The sequence below is a fragment of the Schistocerca americana genome, chromosome 10 (genome assembly GCF_021461395.2).
Source record: "Schistocerca americana isolate TAMUIC-IGC-003095 chromosome 10, iqSchAmer2.1, whole genome shotgun sequence".
In the NCBI taxonomy this organism is placed as follows: domain Eukaryota; kingdom Metazoa; phylum Arthropoda; class Insecta; order Orthoptera; family Acrididae; genus Schistocerca; species Schistocerca americana.
Window position 1 is genome coordinate 189,852,713 of NC_060128.1, and position 13,506 is coordinate 189,866,218.

The window sequence follows — 13,506 nt, forward strand, 5'->3', positions numbered from 1 at the left end:
ACCGCTCAACAGAAAGCTTTTTGTGTTATTGAGTACGACAGAAGTGAATCGACGACAGTTGTTCAGCGTGCATTTCGAACGAAGTATGGTGTTAAACCTCCTGATAGGTGGTGTATTAAACGTTGGTATAAACAGTTTACAGAGAATGGGTGTTTGTGCAAAGGGAAAAGTTGTGGACGGCCGAGAACGAGTGATGAAAATGTAGCACGCATCCAGCAAGCATTTGTTCGCAGCCCAGGAAAATCGACTCGCAGAGAGCTGTAAATTCCACAATCAACTGTATGGAGAGTCCTACGAAAAAGGTTAGTTATGAAACCTGAACGTCAACTACCCGAGGCGATGGATCGGCCGCCAGGCAGCCCGTGACAGAGCACTTCATCACTGGCCTCCAAGAAGCCCTGATCTTACCCCCTGCGATTTTTTCTTATGGGGGTATGTTAAGGATATGGTGTTTCGGCCACCTCTCCCAGCCACCATTGATGATTTGAAACGAGAAATAACAGCGGCTATCCAAACTGTTACGCCTGATATGCTACAGAGAGTGTGGAACGAGTTGGAGTATCGGGTTGACATTGCTCGAGTGTCTGGAGGGGGCCATATTGAACATCTCTGAACTTGTTTTTGAGTGAAAAAAAAACTTTTTAAATGCTCTTTGTAATGATGTATAACAGAAGTTTATATTATGTTTCTTTCATTAAATACACATTTTTAAAGTTGTGGTATTCTTTTTGAATCACCCTGTGTTAAGACAATTTTAGTTAAGAGACCATTTATTGGCGGAAAATGCATTCAAATGGGCCACATAAGTCAGGCCTATGGAGGCAAGGGTGAGCCAGAGTGTAGTGGCGGGCGAAACGTAGTTCGCAAAGTTAATGAAATTTGGCGTCTGCCATTCGGACAAGTCCGAATGGCGTGACAGCTACTGAAACAAAGAGTACGGCGCGGCAGCACCAGGAGAGGCAGGTGGTGTTCACAGCTACAGGGCGCGCGCCAGAGAGAGAGCTTCGCCAATGGGCGGCGGGGTGCATTCAGCACGACCAAGCGGCCTCGCCCTGATTGGTCAGAATCCGTGAAAGCCACGGGGGTAGCACGGAAAATTCTGAAGCGTGGGCTGGTCAGAGTCGCCTAGGCGGCATTACCTCGTCAGCACACGAGGGAGGCGCGTGGTCGAGGTTGCCCACCCCAGTGCTGACTTGCTGTTACGAGACCGTGGGACGAGAAAATTACAGGCAGCCGAAGCTGCCGGCTAATGCTGGACTGTAATGAGACAGTGAAATTAGCCTTTCAAAATAAATTAATGATAGAATACCCTTCTACGAGGTTCAACCTTACAGTAACACTATTACTGCCAAAAATTCTGCAGCGCATAGTCTGAACACCATTCCTATAAAATTGTGCACACTTATACTAAATAGTTTTCTGTCTACACTGGCTAAAGGGAAAGATTAATTATCACCACCCTGTACATTGTGTTCCTTCTAAACAGTAATTATGTGTAACTTTTTCAAAAAGTGATTGTGATTGCGAATGGCATTCATACCACAAGAGCAGTTCTCATGATAAATAAAATGCATCATGGCATTTCCTAGATAATATAAAAACTCGTCGCCTAAGGCCAAACAGTTGATTAAACTTGAGGCGACCCTCCTTGTAAAACATCTGAGTGCTATCAGGAGCCTACAGACCCACGACCACGCAGTATCTTCTGTGTACTGGACAAAGATGTCGGTGATGATGATGATATTTGATTTGTGGGGCACTCACAACTGAGCAATTATCAGTACCCGTGCAAATTCCGAATCTTTGCACTATCAAGTGCCACCACTATACCGAATGATGCTGAAATGATGAGGACAACACAAACATGCAGTTCCCGGTCATCTATAGGAGAAGCGTAGTGAGAACAAAATTTTGTACATGCTTTCAATTGTGCTAGTGAGAACATTTGCTGTGTGTGCGTGTAGTGTGCACGTTCATCTGCAATGTTCGTGTGGAATGTCTGGCTGTTAGAGGCGGGCCACATCATCACATTTCCAACATTAATGTCGAGTGTAGATAACGTTGCAAGCATGCGTGAAGCCGACCGCTGTGGCCGAACGGTTCTAGGCACTTCAGTTGGGAGCCGCGCTGCTGCTACGGTCGCAGGTTCGAATCCTGCCTCGGGTATGGATGTGTGTGATGTCGTTAGGTTAGTTAGGTTCAAGTAGTTCTAAGTCTAGGCGACTGACGACAGATGTTAAGTCCCATAGTGCGTAGAGCCATTTGAACCATTTGCTTGTGTGAAACTCTCTCACACACACACACAAACAAGTATCCACATTTTTTACATGAACGTATATGGGATGTTTTTATAATTCCTATTACAGGTTTTTAGTGGTTGCAGTGGGGTGTTATTAGATACAGTTATGGTAAAGAAGCGATATTCAGTAATACACTGTTTGGGTATAATATAAATTTTGAAGACCAGATTACTTTCCTTTACAGATGTACCACACCCACTCAGAATCTTTAGAACAAATTCAGGTCTTCCATTCATTTCGACATTCCATCGCCGTGGATGGTGGGGATGCAGCACTGTGATGATTTCCAGTCGTAAATAAATTATCGTCTGGCTGTAAGGACGGTTTTTAATTTCTTTAATGGGTAACAGACTGCGGGACTGGCAGTCCCATTCTTGCACCCAGACACTAATTCATTTACAATAACACACGGAAAGTTCGTCCTCAGAAATACTGCGTTCAAGTGATCGTTACATTTCCTATCACTCCTTTATATACTCTAAGACAAAAAAACCGACCCCCCAAGGAGGAATTATACAAATGGGATGGAAATCGGTGATGTACATGTACAGACAAATAAATGGTTACAATTCTAGGGAAATTGCACGATTTATTGAAGAGAGAAAGCTTCACAAATTGAGAAAGTCAGTAAGACGTTGGACCACATCTAGCCCTTTTGCAAGCAGTTGCTGGGTTGCGGGATATCGTGTTAAATCCTGTGCAATTGGTGCATTAGATCGTCAAAATCCCGAGATGGTTGGAAGGCACTGCCCACAATGTTCCAAACTTTCTGTGATTTGGGGAGGAATCTGGCAACCTTGCTGACCATGGTAGCAGAACCTCTTGCCGTGTGTGGAAGGGCATTCATTACCTTGCCCAAATGTAAGCTCAGAATGACTTGCCATGAACAGCAACAAAACGGGCTGTACAGTGTCGTCGACGTAGCGCTGTGCCATAAGGGTGCAGCCGATGACAACTAAAGGTATCGTACTATGAAAATGAATGGGATTCGAGACCATCACTCCGGCTTGTAGGCTGTATGGCGGGCGACGTTCAGGATGGTGTCCCACCACTGTCCGGACACATCTCTGGTCATTCGGTCTTATTTCAAACTGGGCTCCTCACTGAAGCAAATTCTGCTCCAGTCACTGAGATTCCAGGTCGAAGACTTTTCTGGAGAAGTCCCAGCCTGGCAACCAGATGTGGTGGTCTGGGTTGCCAAGGAGGGCCACTTTGGTTGTCATCCTCGTCACCCTTATAGCACACGTCGAAGATATTCTACGCTCAGTTTTATTATCCTTCGTGGAAAGCCATCCTGGGCCTACATTTCAGCGAGATAATGCCCACCGTCGTATGGGGAGAGTTTCTACTGCTTGTCTTAGTGCTTGCCACAGCCTACCTTGGCCAGCAAAATTCTCTGGATCTCTCTCCAATTGAGAACGTTTGCAGCATTATGGGCAGGGCCCTCCAACCTGCTCGGGATTTTGACACTACTACGCGCCAGCGGGACAGAATTTGGCACAATGTCCATCAGGAGGACATAAAACAAGTCTGCCAATCAATTCCAAGCCGTATAACTGCTTGCATAATGCCCAGATGTGGACAAACACATTATTGCTTTGCTTAATTTGTGAAGCTCTTTCTCTTTAATAGATCACCCAATTTTTCTGAAATTGTAATCTTTTGTTTGTTTGTATACATGACACCTACCGATTTCTGTCCCATTCGGGTTACTCCTTTGTGGTGCGTCATTATTTGTGTCTCAGAGTGTATTAACCCTAAATCTTATACGATATAATGTCCTCAGCAGGTTAACCCCCACTGTGTAACGTCCCCTTAGAAAAATTAATGAATTACTGTCCTGATAAACCCCTTACGTTATTTGCTTTTCAAGCAGCTGAGCAAAACTGAACGTACTCAGACATTTCGCTCTTTGCCTATTCTGATCAACACTAAACTGACACACAATATTCTCAGCGCAACGCAGTCTGACTTTCAGTAATCCCTACAAAAGAATGGCCCTGACTAACAATAACCTATACCTTTCATGAATTCTTACCTCACAAAAATCTTCGTTACTCGAACTACTGCAATACAGCGAGCGCCAATACTGCCAGCTCAATAAAAGATTCTAACTACTGAAGGCACAAACTACTTATAGGCATAGATAGCAAATGAAAGATTTTGATAGAGAACAAACAATGTATTTACCTTAATAGTGTTCAAAAGTCATAATATATGTATCAGTCCATGATATCCAGTCTTATAAATTTACTGTCTCTGATGGACACACGTCCAGATCGTGCGGTCTCAATATTCTGCCATCTCTCTCCCCACATCCACCACTGCTGGCGGCTCACCTCCAACTGCGCAACGCTACGCGCTGTTAACAGCCAACTGCCCAACACTACAATGGCGAATATTACTCCAACAATGCAAACCAACCACAGCCTTCACACAGCACAGTCAGTGATTTTCATATAGAGCGCTACATGGCGTTACCAACATAAAAACCTAAACAGCCTACTTACAACTGTTGTAATCAGTTATTATTGGGTCCTTTCTCTTAATCTTGGCCGTTATATTACTCCTGTTCACACTCTATGACAGATGCCATTCATGGCAGTAAGTGGAAAATTTAATCAGGTCTTTCAGCAACCATGTTACTGCATAATGATTAAGCTACAGCCGGCCGGAGTCGCCGTGCGGTTCTAGGCGCTACAGTCTGGAACCGCGTGACCGCTACGGTCGCAGGTTCGAATCCTGCCTCGGGCATGGATGTGTGTGATGTCCTTAGGTTAGTTAGGTTTAAGTAGTTCTAAGTTCTAGGGGACTGATGACCACAGCAGTTAAGTCCCATAGTGCTCAGAGCCATTTGAACCATTTTTTGATTAAGCTACACGTTTTTTCTCAGCCGTGTTATCGGCCCGCTGCCGACAGTACAGCAGAGCTCCCTGCCCGCAGGTACAACGTCACGATGAAGGTGCGCTCCAAGGAGCCGGTCACCCTGAGGACGTACCAGTGGTGCATGAAGGTGCCGCCGCGCTGCTCCAAGTACCACACCGAGCTGAGGGAGGTCGACAGGACGCAGGTCAGTCGCTCACACACGTCTCTCCTGTCCCAGCAGTCACCACGGCTCCACCTCTAGTCACAAGTAAACACAGTCATCATCACATGTAAGCTTTCACGGCCGGCGCCTTCATTAATTAAAACTTCCGGGCTGAATTGCCGTGGTCCACATACAGCGTGTTACAAAAAGGTACGGCCAAACTTTCAGGAAACATTCCTCACACACAAAGAAAGAAAATATGTTATGTGGACATGTGTCCGGAAACGCTTACTTTCCATGTTAGAGCTCATTTTATTATTTCTCTTCAAATCACATTAATCATGGAATGGAAACACACAGCAACAGAACGTACCAGTGTGACTTCAAACACTTTGTTACAGGAAATGTTCAAAATGTCCTCCGTTAGCGAGGATACGTGCGTCCACCCTCCGTCGCGTGGAATCCCTGATGCGCTGATGCAGCCCTGGAGAATGACGTATTGTATCACAGCCGTCCACAATACGAGCACGAAGAGTCTCTACATTTGGTACCGGGGTTGCGTAGAGATCAATTGCTTCGAACGTCTTCCTGTCGAAACACCTTCGTTCCGGAAATCTGTCTCGATACAAACGTACCGCGCCACGGCTATTGCCCCGTGCTAATCCATACATCAAATTGGCATCTGCCAACTCCGCATTTGTGAACATTGCACTGACTGCAGAACCACGTTCGTGATGAACACAACCTGTTGATACTACGTAATGATGTGCTTGATGCTAGTACTGTAGAGCAATGAGTCGCATGTCAACACAAGCACCGAAGTCGACATTACCTTCCTTCAATTGGGCCATCTGGCGGTGAATCGAGGAAGTACAGTACATACTGACGAAACTAAAATGAGCCCTAACATGGAAATTAAGCGTTCCCGCACACATGTCCACATAACATCTTTTCTTTATTTGTGTCTGAGGAATGTTTCCTGAAAGTTTGGCCGTAGCTTTTTGTAACACCCTGTATAGAGCGCTTAGATGGCGCCACCACTCGTCACGTGCTTTCGAGTTTAAAACTGTCTCTAGCTACTGCCATCTGTCTCGATTACAGGTAATCGATTGTCACTTCGTTGGTGCAACGTCGACCGTCATATCTTGTCTAGTTTAGATCCTTCTTCTTTTTTATTAAAATTATTTTCGTGCTTATAGATCTGCATAGCTTCTCTATACAGGCAGGTATAATAATGTGAGGTCCTAGCTATCACGTTTGTTTCACTAAATTTTATTTCGTGACCACCGTCTTTGAAAACGTGTTCCGCTACAGCCGGGCTCTCCAGTCGTCGTACCATAATCGACTTATCCTCACCGAAGAGACGTCTAATCAGTGAGACAAACGTGATAGCTACGACTTCACACTATTATACCCGCATGTATACAGAAGCTGTAGAGATATATAAGCGCGAAAATAATTTTAATAAAAAAGAAGTGATCCCGGCAGAGGTTCGAGTCCTCCTTCGATCATGAGTGTTTGTGTTTGTCCTTAGTATAATTTAGGGTAAGTAGTATATAAGCTTAGGGACTGATGACCTTAGCAGTTAAGTCCCATAAGAAAAAAAAAGAGAAGGATTGAAACTAGACAAGATATGGCGGTCGACTTTGCACCAACGAACTGACAATCAATTACCTGTAATCGAGAGAGATGGCACTAGCCAGAGTTGGTTTTAAAGTCGAAAGCACGTGACGAGTGGTGGCGCCATCTAAGCGTTCTATATAAGCGGGACCTCCAGCGTCTAACAGCCAGTCGCTGACTCACCTCGGAAGATGTTGCCCGCAGTAGGCAACGAAACGTCAGGAAGGACCACGGTAATTCAACCCGTAAGTTTTAATTAATAAACGCACTGTCAGTCCCTCTTCATACAGTGTCACCATTAAAAAGGTGAAGTAACCAAAAACGTTATGCGAGATGTGTTCAAAAACTAACGCAATTTTTGTAATTTCGTGTGTTATCAGTCCGATTAGTGCAACTGTTCTGTTGTCAGATGACAGCGAGTGTACTGTTGCACAGTACACCAAACAGGTCAGAACACTGTTGCAGAAGCAACTAAAAAAGCATGCCAAATTTAAAAGAACGCATAATCCCCAAGATGGCTGGTTGGTTGATTCGGGGAGGGGGGGGGGGGGGGCTAAACAGCGAGGTGATCGTTCCCATATAATTAGGGAGGGATAGGGAAGGAAGTCGTCCGTGCCTTTTCAAAGGAAACATCCCAGCATTTACCTGAACTGATTTGCGGAAATCACGAAAAACCTAAATCACGATGACCATACGTGGGTTTGAACCGTTATCCTCCCAAATTCAAGTCCAGTGTGCTAACTACGGTGCCACCTCGCTCGGTAAAATACTCAAGACTGGACAAGTTTTACATAAGCTCGACATTCACCGCTGTCTTCAATGCGATATGTTTTTAATACTTTCCACAACGAAACTCTTTAAAGAAATCTGGTAGAATAGCCAAAGAGATTCGTGTTAACTTCACTAGTGTCAAGACACCATCAAGACCTTCACTGCACGACAGCACTCGTAATATTTTTGATGACAGTGGCACTAAAGCGGAGTTACTAAACACAGTTTTCTGTATTTCCTTCACCAAAGAAGACGAAGTAAATATTCCAGAATTCAAATCAAGAACAATTGACAAAATGAGGAACTTAGACACAGTGGAGCATCATAAATCAATAAAGGCAAGCCCTCTCGACCAGACTGTATATCAGTCAGGTTCCTTTCAGAGTATGCTGACACAGTAGCTCCGTACGTAGCTGTCATATACAGTCACTTGCTCATAGAAAGACCCATACCTAAAGACTAGGAAGTTGCACAACACCAACACTCAAGAAAGGAAATAGGAGTAGTCCGCTGAATTACAGACCCACATCGCTGACATCGGTTTGCATTAGGCAAGTGACAATAGTGATGCTCTTGCCATTATCGTTTACATTTTATTTTTGTGATTGTAGCTACATTTGTGACTCATCCTCCAATTGCTATAATACAGTCACCAGACAATGGGTAGTACAAGAAAAGAACCAAATGCAGCTTTGGGTCATCAATACTGTGAAACATATTTGCGCTGTTGACAACTTCCTGAAGACAATGTTAATGGATTTTGCACCACGACAATTCACTCGTCCATAATTCGCTGCTTGTTCATGAATTTTTGGCCTGAAAACAATACTTTAATAGTGCCCCAAACTTCATATGCTCCAGACATGTTGCCACGTGACTGACTTCTGTTCCAAAAAATAGGTAAAATCTTAAAGTGGGCACAGATGAGATTAAAAACGCATCACCGAGAGAGCTGAAAGCTGTCACCAAAATTGAGTTCCAGAAGGGTCTTGGGGATTGGAAAAGGCGCTGGCATAAGGATGTAATAACAAATGGGGACTATACTGAAGGGCATGACATCGATAGAGACCAATAAGCAAAATTCTTTCCAAAAAAATTTCTGGATGCGCAGTTCGAGTCAGCGCCTTAGATTTATCGCATAAGCGGCGCGATGAAGTCATAAGAACTGCTTCATATTAAGATTTAATTTAATAATGAATAAACACTGAAGCGCCAAAGAAACTGTTATATGCATGCGTATTCACTTACAGAAATATGCAAACAGGCAGAATGAGACACTGCGGTCGGCAACGCCTTTATAACACAGCTAGTGTCCGGCGCAGTTGTTAGATCGGTTACTGCTGCTAAAGTGGCAGGTTATGAAGATTTAAGTGAGTTTGAACATGGGGTTATGTCGGTGCACGAGCGATGAGACAAAGCATTTCAAAGGTATCGATAAAGTGGCTATTTTCTCGTATGACCATTCCACGAGTGTAGCGTGACTATCACGAATCCGGTAAAACATGAAATCTCCGACATCGCTGCGACCAGAAAAAGATCCTGCAAGAATGGGACCAACGACGACTCACCAGAATCGATCAACGTGACGAAAGTGCAACCCTTCTGCAAAGTGTCGCAGATTTCAACGCTGGGCCATCAACAAGCGTCACCGTGCGAACCATTCAACGAAACGTCATCTATTAGGGCTTTCGAAGCCGAAGGCCAACTTGTGTACCCTTGATGACTGCACGACACAAAGCCATACGCCTCGCCTGCACCCGTCAACACCGACATTGGACTGTTGATGACTGGAAACATGTTGCCTGGTCGAACGAGTCTCGTTTCAGATTGTGTAGAGCGGATGAACGTGTACAGGACGTGTACAGGTATGGAAACCTCATGAATCCAAGGACCCTACACGCAAGCAGGGGCTGTTCAAGCTGGTGGAGGCTCTGTAATGGTGTGAGGCGTGTGTACAGTTGGAGTGATATGGAACTCCTGACACGTTTACTCTGACAGGTGACACGTACGTGAGCATCCTGTCTGATCACCTGCATCCATTCATGTCCATTGTGCATGTCCATTGCGACGGACTTGGATAATTCCAGCAGAACAATGCGACATCCCACACGTCCAGAATTGCTACAGAGTGGCTCTGAGTTTAAACACTTCCGCTGGCCACCAAACTCTCCAGCCATGAACATTATTGAGGATCCAGAATGAGATTTTCACTCTGCAGCGGAGTGTTCGCTGATGTGAAACTTCCTCGTAGATTAAAACTGGGTGCCGGACCGAGACTCGAAGTCGGGACCTTTGCCTTTCGCGGGCAAGTGCTCTACCATCTGAGCTGCCCAAGCACGACTCATGCCCCGTCCTCACAGCTTTCTTTCAGGAGTGCTACTGCTGCAAGGAGAGCTTCTGTAAAGTTTGGAAGGTAGGAGACGAGGTACTGGCAGAAGTAAAGCTGTGAGGACAGGGCGTGAGTCGTGCTTGGGCAGCTCAGATGGTAGAGCACTTGCCCACGAAAGGCAAAGGTCCCGACTTCGAGTCTCGGTCCGGCACACAGTTTTAATCTGCCAGGAAGTTTCATTATTGAAGATATCTTGGATGCCTCGCAAGGTGCTGTCCAGAAGATATCTCCACTCCTCGTAGTCTTACGGATTTACGGGCAACCGTGGAGGTTTCTTGATGTCAGTTCCCTTCAGCACTACTTCAGACGTTAGTCGACTCCACGCCAAGTCGTGTTGCGGCACTTGTGCGTTCTCACGTGGGCTTTACACGATGTTAAGCAGGTGTACCAGTTTCTATGGTTCTTCAGTGTATTTAATACAGTGGGGAACTACGTGATGGCTCTTCGCCAGTACTGCATTTCCTTTTCGACGACGCTGCCTTACGTCTCACTTTGTTTCGGCACTGGACATCTTAGGCATTTCGGATTCCTTTCGGCACGACCTTTCCTCTGACCTGCGTTTTCTATAATTCCGATCATATAGACGAGTCTTATGAGGCGACACAATCAATTACTTTGTAATATTCAATTTAATACCGATTCTCACCTATAACCCGGGGAATATCTCTGTTGTTTCATTTTGGTTCCCAGCACCGCTCCACAAGGTCTCCACAGTGACACCAAAATCGACGTCGCAGCTAGTCGCGTTTCCATGCTACATCAGTTTACAACTTAACGCGCATTTGCCTACGCTGGTACCATGACATCACAGCCAAACAAATACTGCGCGACAAACACGTACCGACATGTATTCGTTGTGGAGTCAACCTCTGTTTACGAGCTATTGGTCTCGTAGTAATTAGCGATTCTAATGTGAGGGTATTGCGTCACGCAAGGAAATTCGACCGACGAGCGAATAAAGTTTTCGCGTAGAAGCAAAAAATTCGCGTTATTTCTTAAACACACCTCCGGATCTGCAACATATATGCATACACCCTAAGATAGAAAAGTAAAAAAAGACGCAGGAAGAAAGAATTATCCTAACGGCACGGAAATCGGTAGATGTGACGTATATGTACAGACGAACAAATCCGAACACTTTCAGAAACATTTAATGATTTACTCAAGAGAAAGTGCTCCACAAATTCAAGTAACTAGTTGGTCCATCTCTCACCCTTATGCAAGCAGTTATTCTGCTCGGCATTGATTCATAGAACTGTTGTATGTCCTCCTGGTGGATACCGTGCCTAAGTCTATCCTACTGGCACTTTTGATGGTCATAATCCTGACCTGGTTGCAGGACCCTGCCCATAATCCTCCAAACGTTCTCAAGTCGGGAGAAATCTGGCAATCTTGTTCGCCGAGGTAGGGTTTGCCAAGCTGAAAGGCAAGCAGTGGAAACTCTCGCCGCGTGCAGGCAGGCATCATCTTGCTGAAATGTAAGCCCAAGAATGGCTGGCCATGAAGGGTAACAAAGCGGCACGTAGAGTATCGTCGACGCACAGCTGTGGTGGAAGGGTGTCCTCCTGGGAAAACAAATGGTCCGCAGGCCAGACAGCATGGAATCTCACTGACGGGAGAAGAACTGTCTTCAGCGATGTTTCTCGCTTCGAAGTGATCCCCCTGTCTGGAGACGCCCTCGCAGTTGTGGGATGCCAACGTGACTGTCACCCGACACACAGCCCGACCAGCAAGAGCGATGGCCTGGGGTGCCGTTATTCACTCCACAGCAGGACTGCTTTGGTTGTCACCCGGACACCCCCACAGCACTGCGGTACCTCGACGACATTCTACGCTCCGTTTTGTTGCTCTTCTTGGAAAGCCATCCTGGGGTTACGTTTCAGCAAGATAACGCTCGTCCGCACACGACAAGAGTTTCTACTGCTTATCTTCGTGCCCGTCACGTGCTACCTTGGCCAACAACGTCGCGGGATTTCTGCCCAATTGGACGATTGGAGCATTATGGGCAGGAATCTCCAACCAGCTCCGGTTTTGCACGATCAGAGTCACCATATGTACAGCTTTGGCACTATATACCTCAGGAGGACATCTAACAACACTATCATTCAGCGCCATCCGAGTAAGTGCTTCCATAAGAACGAGAGGTGATTTTTATCTTATAGTGTATTACTGATTGTAGCTACACTACTGGCCATTAAAATTGCTACACCACGAAGACAACATGCTACAGACGCGAAATTTAACCGACAGGAAGAAGATGCTGTGATATGCAAATGATTACCTTTTCAGAGCATTCACACAAGGTTGCCGCCGGTTGCGACACCTACAACGTGCTGACATGAGGAAAGTTTCTAACCGATTTCTCATACACAAACAGCAGTTGACCGGCGTTGCCTGGTGAAACGTTGTTGTGATGCCTCGTGTAAGGAGGTACATTTCAGATGTGTTACGACCCGTGGCTCTACCCTTCATTCGATCCCTGCGAAACCCTGCATTGCAGCAGGATAATGCACGACCGCATTACGGGCCTTTCTCGATACAGAAATTGTTCGAGTGCTGCCCTGGCCAGCACATTCTCCTAATCTCTCACGAATTGTAAACGTCTAGTCAATGGTGGCCGAGCAACTGGCTCGTCACAATACGCCTGATGAACTGTGGTATCGTGTGGAAGCTGCATAGGCAGCTGTACCTGTACACGCCATCAAGCTCTGTTTGACTCAATGCCCAGGCGTATCGAGGTCGTTATTACAGCCAGAGGTGGTTGTTCTGGGTACTGATTTCTCAAGAACAATGCACCCAAATTTCGTGAAAAGGTACCCGTTTATCATCTGCATTTCTTCTCGGTGTAGCAATTTTAATGGCCAGTAGTGTAGTTAAAGCAGGTGCATTCATTCAATCCTGTTGTTTTCTATTTTTATTTTCTTCTCCCGCTAAGATCTTATGCTTTGTAATTACTGCATTTAAGCCCTTTTCCGTGATCCTCCGTGGCGCAGTGAGTTGAGAGGTGGGTGGTGCAGAGTGAGCTCCTGTGCAGGTGGTGTCTCGCGACCGGCTGGTGGAGGAGTGCTGCGCGGGCTTCCAGAAGGACCAGGACCGCTGCGTTCCAGTGGCCGACGACCCCAGCCAGGCAGCACGTGAGTACACGCCAGCTCCGGAGTGGATCACAACCACCGACACGGAAACAAGCCCGCCCCCTGTAGCCATCCACCTCAAACCGGACTGAAGCCACACTTATTCCCAGCAGCGGACAGTAAATGATCAACCCGCTATTCAGAGTATACTCTGTCAATGACGTCAGCAGGGGAGCTGATGGAGCGGTATGCGTGGTTACATTATCAGTAAGCAGTCTGCCAGAACAGCTAACGCTGCGAACGCCTGAAAAGAAAACCAGAATATCA

The 13,506-nt window shown here is 45.9% G+C and overlaps 1 protein-coding gene across 1 annotated transcript in view; it reads left to right on the plus strand.

The window, feature by feature from the left end:
• LOC124552505 (uncharacterized protein TP_0369-like) overlaps nt 1–13,506 on the plus strand; it is a 222,410-nt gene that overhangs the window by 128,833 nt on the left and 80,071 nt on the right. The window contains exons 3-4 of the mRNA XM_047126791.1: nt 5,244–5,370; nt 13,143–13,242. Coding sequence (XP_046982747.1) covers nt 5,244–5,370; nt 13,143–13,242 — 227 coding nt within the window. The remainder of the gene's footprint in view (nt 1–5,243; nt 5,371–13,142; nt 13,243–13,506) is intronic.